This window comes from Aquarana catesbeiana, linkage group LG06 (assembly GCF_042186555.1).
Source record: "Aquarana catesbeiana isolate 2022-GZ linkage group LG06, ASM4218655v1, whole genome shotgun sequence".
Lineage (NCBI taxonomy): Eukaryota > Metazoa > Chordata > Amphibia > Anura > Ranidae > Aquarana > Aquarana catesbeiana.
In genome coordinates, this window is record NC_133329.1 from 247,535,123 (window position 1) to 247,542,389 (window position 7,267).

Sequence of the window (7,267 nt, forward strand, 5' to 3'; positions counted from 1 at the left end):
GTCAATAGTTTCCACTTCATGTGAGTAAAGTAGGGGCTATTGCAAAACTACTGCCCTGATTCAGGAAAGTTTTTTTTTTTTTTTTTTTTTTTAAATCAGCATAAACATTTCTTAATCATATCTAAACAAACACAAATCCGCTAAGTACACCCAGACCTTAGGTGGTGGCTGCTTTAATGTCCTCCCTTTTACTTCACCCAGCAAGTCAGACCAAGGTTTGCCAGACTTTAGATTTACCTTCAACTAGTACAAGGGTCTGCCTGATTGCAAAGGCATTCAGGGGGAGGAAAAAAAAAAAAAAAAAAAAAAAAAACCCCCACCCCCCCCCCAAGGACAGGAAAATTGCAAATGACATTTATAAATTGTATCAATACTGGTCTTTTAGCACGAAGCACACCTACACTGATTAAATGCCATGTTCTATTACACTTGATTAGAGCTCATTTAGTTTTTAATCCCCAGCTGTCCCCCCTCCCCTTTTCAGCACTAAACCCTTACTCACACAAAAAGTCAGACATTGAATGTTTTTTTCTTTATTGAGTTTGTTCACTGACCTCTTGCATCTCTCAAAGATCAACAATGTAAACTTTTCAAAATGTTAGGGATAGGGCCCATGAGATAAAGAGAAGAGTGGTTGGTCAAGGCAGAAGATACAAAAAAAAAAAAAAAAAAATAAAAGTTCGGGTATATAGCTGCACAAATAAGCAACACAACCATTTGTAAGAGCTCCAACTGAGCAGCATTGAGGACACATTTTTCAACAATGCACTATACACTTGGAGAGAAAATTAAAAAAAAAAAAAAAACTGTTAGTCCTCAGGTGCACTGTGGGTTGGTGTTTGTCCCCATCTCTCCATTCCAGTTATTAAATCCTGAGCCAAGCGCCAATGGGGAAAGCCATGCCAGTGATCTTTCTGCGCAAATACAATGAACATAAGGGCAAGTCCTTAAAAGCATTTGCGGTGGACAATTGATGGCCCAGATTCATCATACTCCTGCTTGCTGATCCACATCTGCTGGAAGGTGGAAAGAGATGCCAGGATGGAGCCTCCAATCCATACAGAGTATTTACGTTCTGGTGGTGCAATAATCTGCAAAACATACAAAACTATTAAAACCTGATACAATACCCATGTTCAGCACCTAAAATACATACCACTGAAAACCCACACATTTTATTGTTTTTTGGAAAAAAAATAAAATAAAAATAAGTGGTCTTTCCCATCTTTAGTTAGCAGATACATACCTTTATTTTCATGGTGCTTGGAGCTAGTGCAGTTATTTCTTTCTGCATCCTATCAGCAATTCCTGGATACATTGTGGTTCCTCCAGAAAGGACAGTATTGGCATACAGGTCTTTACGGATATCAACATCACATTTCATTATAGAATTGTAGGTAGTTTCATGGATACCACATGACTCCATACCTAAAAAAAAAAAAAAAAAAAAACACTTTAGGTTAGAGAAAGAAAGTCAAAATACCCCTCCCACACAAGCCACCTTTTACAATGCTCACCAAGAAAAGATGGTTGGAACAGGGCTTCTGGACACCTGAACCTTTCATTGCCAATGGTAATGACCTGCCCATCAGGCAACTCATAGCTCTTTTCCAGAGAAGAAGAAGAGGCAGCTGTAGCCATTTCTTGCTCAAAATCCAGAGCTACATAACATAGCTTCTCCTTAATGTCACGAACAATTTCTCTCTCAGCAGTGGTAGTAAAGCTGTAACCCCTCTCAGTCAGAATTTTCATGAGGTAGTCTGTCAGGTCACGTCCAGCCAGGTCCAGACGCAGGATGGCATGAGGCAGTGCATAGCCCTCATAGATTGGCACAGTATGAGTGACACCATCTCCAGAGTCCATCACAATACCAGTGGTACGTCCAGAGGCATACAGAGAAAGTACAGCCTGAATGGCAACATACATTGCTGGAGTGTTGAAGGTCTCAAACATGATCTGAAAGACATAGTGAGGAGGTTAATCAGGAGGTTCACACATTAGACTGCAAACCATGCATGTGTACTTGCAAGATTGAAAGTGGTGTTTGGACACTTCAAATCTCACTTTAAATCACATTAAGTCAAAGCCAAATGTGGGGGGAAAAAAAAAAAAAAAAAAAAAAAAAAAAAAAAAAAAAGCAGGCAGTGATCGGTTAACACAACTCAAAAGTTAAGGTTCAAAAAGTCAAACTGCACAACTGTTAGTGGCACAAGCAGAAAGGGCATTACAATAAGAACCTGTAGATATTCCAAAGTAGACTTGGGCAACAGAACCCTGTATGGAAAGCAAATTAGACCCGTTAACATCATTATGCAGTCAACAAAACAATTAAGGTCCACATCAATAGTACCTGTGTCATCTTTTCTCGGTTTGCTTTGGGGTTAAGTGGAGCTTCAGTCAGAAGCACTGGGTGCTCCTCTGGGGCAACTCTCAACTCATTGTAAAAGGTGTGGTGCCAGATTTTCTCCATATCATCCCAGTTTGTGACAATTCCATGTTCAATGGGATATTTCAGAGTTAGGATACCCCTCTTGCTTTGAGCTTCATCACCTACATAACTGTCTTTCTGCCCCATTCCAACCATGACACCCTGAAAGAAAAAAATGCATTTTGTTAAACACACAAAAAAAAAAAAAAAAAAAAATTAGCTGGTAAAGGTTTGCTGTTAATTTATTGATATGGCCATGAACATGGCACATGCCCATTTTGTACATCAGTGACCAGTCATCAGGATGACCTCCTGCTCACTGAAATAGGAATCCATGTGCTCTTTTGTTGCATGGTAACCACCATAACATTTCTAGGCTCTAAGGGTTTGATGTAGCAACCCCATTACTATTGAAACAAACCCTCAAAGGCCTTCGATACCAGGCACTTTCACCCCTTCCTGCCCAGGACAATTTTCAGCCTTCAGTGCTGTCGCATTTTGAATGGCAATTGCGGTCGTGCAACACTGTATCCAAACTAAAATTTTTTATAATTTTCTTCCCACAATGAGCTCTTTTGGTGGTACCACCACTGGCGTTTAATTCTTTGCTAAACTAAAGACCAAAATTTGGAAAAAAAAAAAAAAAAGTTTTAGTTATAAAATTTAGTTCTCCTTCACTGACATGTAGAATTGATAAGCACCAATAGGTGGCACCAACATCCGTTTGATGGGGCACATCTGATGGGGCTGTGCTGATTAGCACAGACCCCCCCTGTGACAGGGAGAATCGCCTCCGACTCAGTCAGCACAAACCGAGGAATGCAGTTTACCAGCACTTCCTGGTTCATGCGATGATCATGTGGCAAGGAGCCTCAGTCAGAGGCTCCATACCACGATTGGAGATTCAGTGTGTCAGACTGACACAGAACCTCTGATCACCGCACTGTATACCCCCGCAGGCCAGCATGTTATCCTGCTGGATGTCATGATACCTAGTCAGGATAACAGAACCACTGCCTGACATTCTGCTATAGGCCAGGAAGTGGTTGGACACAGCACTGCATTGAGATCAGGCAAGGGTCTATATCTGCACAGCTTTTTATGCTCTAAAGCAGGGGTCTCAAACTGGTGGCCCTCCAGCTGTTGTGAAACTAAAGTCCCCATGAGGCACTGCAAGGCTGACAGTTACAAGCACGACTCCCTCAGGCAGAGGTATGATGTTACACAACTGCTGGAGGGCCACCAGTTTGGGATCCCTGCGCTAAGGGGAGTTGGCAGCAGCCAGACCCATTGGCTCCTACTGTGTTCAGTCAAACCCTGTGGCAATGGAGCAGGGATGGGCCCCGAGCTGCACTGTCTGCAGGTGCACAGCTCAGCACAGAAATTAGCCCATGCAAGTGCTCCCATAGCAAGTAGCAGGAGCCCAAGGTAACTAGTGGGGGACCCCAGAAGAGCAGGTTAGTACACTTTAAAGTGTCAGTAAAAAAGTTCATTAAAGACAGTAAAGATTTTACTGGAAAGAAATAAATGGTGTAGCCTCAGCTATGCATTTAGCCAAACCACCTAAACTTAGCCGTGCCAAAGGCACGATTAAATCCATTTTTAAACATTAGCCCTTGTGCCCACAAATGCAGCATGGACATGTATGCTTTTAATACCTAGCCATGAAACAGCCTCCAATGTGCACTTATAGCCACATTGATTACATTTATGCAAGATGCTGCTATTGCTGAGTAACCAGCAGTTTTAAACACAAAGTAAAAGATTATGCAGGACATGCACATTACACAACTGTAAATGAAGACATTCGCAGTGGGAGGGTCCTCTTGCACATTTAGTTGGGGGGGGGGGGGGGGGGTATTCCTTCAATAGGTCCCAACTGATGCACAGAGCTTCCTTCAAGGCTCTTGGGCTGCAACTGCAAGCTTATCTGTCCACATAAAATGCAGGGTTAATAGCCCTGCAACACTGGAGCTTCACAAATGAAAGCAGCAAAGGCGTGTACATGCCCTGTTCCATTGCCCCTAAACTAAAAATCAGCAGGGGCCCAATACAAGGGTTTGTTTGCATGCATCTCATGTGCTGGATGATAGCACTTTAAAGCAGTTCAATGTTAAGACAGGACGGCCCTCCCCCACTAACATAAGCGTGATAAAAATGAAATTTTAAACAGCACCAGGGCTACAAAAACAGAAGCCCTACAAAAGCCACCAATACTGGCGGTCTGAATATGCAAACTATGCTCTTCACCCTTAACAGTTGCAAGCCAATGACCTGAAACAAACATGTACAGATAAGATCCTGCGACATCTGGCATGTATATACAGAACCCATTCTTCTAGGAGCAATGCAATCAAGTAATATGAGCTCTTGTATTTCTATCCCACTTAATTCACTTTGAACCTAGATGCAGCTTTCCATTCAATCCATGTGTACCACACCCCAACTTTGATGGATGCTTTAAATAAATGCTTGCCCATTGTAAAAAAAAAAAAAAAAAAAAAAAAAAAAAAAAACCAAAAACCCACACACTTTACAATCCAGCGTTTGAACTGGGCCATACAACCAAGGCAGCAGTAGTAGCTGCCACGTGGGAGGTGTGCCATGACAGCTTGACAATGAATAGGAGTTTCCTTTTGTTCTGCATGTGTATGACTAAGATGTCCAGGGGCACAAAGAACATTGTGTTTCCCTCAGAAAAAAACAAAAACACCCCATTTGGAATGGATTGTGTTGCATGAATGCAAATTAGCAGACCTGATTAGCTAGCACATCACAGCAGTATGTTACCAACCCAACCGCACCTAAAAACTGAACTGCCCATCAACCCGCTTCTTAAAAGCCCATCTTAATATCTGACCTTTGTAAAGGTAACCATGTAAAAAGGGAAAACTGGTCAATAATATTTTATCAGCCATATCACTTAGCATATTGGGTCAAGCACGTACATGGGTGGTAGGTCCATTAAAGTACATCTGTTTAGTGCAAGCAAGGTTATAAAGCTGTTTTTTGGGTGAAAGTACCACCCAACGTTGCTCAGCTTGGAATTTAAAGAACAGGGCTTGTTCTAGGATATTGCACAAGTCTTTAGCATTTGCAGTGCTACTCTTAAGATATATTAAATCTGCTGCTACAGAATGTTTGTACAACCTACAGGAACACTGCAAAAACATTTACACCTAGCTAGTTACTGCTCAAGTTTATCTAACAAAATATAAAAATACACACCTGATGCCTGGGGCGACCCACAATGGATGGGAACACAGCACGAGGAGCATCATCTCCTGCAAAGCCAGCTTTGCACATTCCAGAGCCATTGTCGACAACCAGGGCAGCAATATCGTCATCCATTGTGATCTGAAAATGGAATGAAAGTTAGTCAGCAAGCCAACACAATGTGCTGTGCACCAACAAAGCTGCCTGCAGAGGGCGTATGGGTTTTCACCAGTTCTCGATAAAACAAAGGGAAGTCCTGGACTGAAGAATTACCAAATAAGGCAACAGAGCAGATTAACGGTAGGGGGTGGGAACATAGCACATCACTTAACCCCCTGCATACTGCAAGATGGACAAGCCTAACGCTGCAACATTGTCTGTACAAAAATTACAACATTGTATTGCTACAGTTTCCAAGAAAAGAAAAAAAGGGGGGGGGGGGGGGGAACTGAAGAGCCTTACCGCTATAGTGAAGCCATTAAATGCTTAATACTTTGCAAATGGCCCACCTGCAGAGCATATTAATGGCTACATCATACAACTTTACACCAACCTAATTTTTTGATTAGCTCCTTGGAGGTCAGCACTGCTAGATAAGACATACCCTTTAGTAAGGCTCACTATACAATTTATAATATCTATATCACACTTTTGGGTCATTGTCTAGTTCTTACTAGCCGAGCATGCTTGAAGGGGCAGTAGACCTTTAAGAAATCTAAAAATGGGGGCCCCTCCCCTCATTGGGGTGCATGCACATGCAATACCTAAATGTCCAAAGCATTGCCTGCACTAGCCTAGTGCACCATTAGGTCCCTACTTCTACAAACAGGAATGTGCTTCCTGCTACACCTAGGCAGATGGAAGGAGAAAGACGAGAAGAAAAAAAAAAAGAAAAAAATAAAAAAAAAGCAAAACTGCTCTCGAAAACCGCCAATAAACCCTGCACTGCGCCCTCTGTTAGCACGACAGCCAAATAATACAATAAAAGGAAGTTTAAAACGACATAGCCATTACCTTGTGTTACGAGCTTCTTCCGAACTAAACTCAAAGCGATGCAAGCGGTCACTGAACTAAAGAGTGCTCGGCACCGGTTTTATACTGCGCGCTCCCAGCCGGCCAGGCCATATAAGGAAAGTTACAGGAACCGGCATTCGGATTGGCTAGGAGGATTGCGGGTGGCGGAAGGATATCATGTGAGGAGAAAAAAAAAAAGCAAATCTTCACCAGAATGCTATGATGTCAATGAAGATCAGTGAGAGAGGAATTAGTAATAGTGCGGTAAAAGGCCGTGTGTTGCAGTATCACATAGTAAGGTGCGGCATTTAAAGTCCATGCAGCCACACCCAAGACGAGAGCCGTTGTAGAAGGTTTTGTCTATGGGAGTGTTCGCAGTGTTCTGTCTATGATATGTGACAATGGTATGTAGTCATGCACATTGGAGATAGAAGGGAGACTGCACTTCTTTTTATCCTTGTGAGGAAAATGAACGGTTGTATACCGGCACTGGCATGTATAGTAATGCCAGCTCCAAGAGCTTTCTTTGTGCCACTAATTATACGTGATACAATGTGCCACTAATTAAAGGGGAACTGGAGTTTTTTCTTAACAAAAGGAATTTTTAAC

At 42.3% G+C, this 7,267-nt stretch overlaps 1 protein-coding gene across 1 annotated transcript; it reads right to left on the bottom strand.

Annotated features, from left to right (window-relative positions):
* Positions 1-517: 517 nt before the first annotated feature.
* ACTB (actin beta) lies at positions 518-6,817 on the bottom strand. Its single transcript, XM_073633142.1, has 6 exons — positions 6,659-6,817; positions 5,657-5,785; positions 2,351-2,590; positions 1,518-1,956; positions 1,247-1,428; positions 518-1,091 (listed from the first exon to the last, which is right to left on the bottom strand). The coding sequence occupies exons 2-6, from the start codon at positions 5,777-5,779 to the stop codon at positions 948-950; spliced, it is 1,128 nt and encodes a 375-aa protein (XP_073489243.1). The 5' UTR covers positions 5,780-5,785; positions 6,659-6,817; the 3' UTR covers positions 518-947.
* Positions 6,818-7,267: the final 450 nt, after the last annotated feature.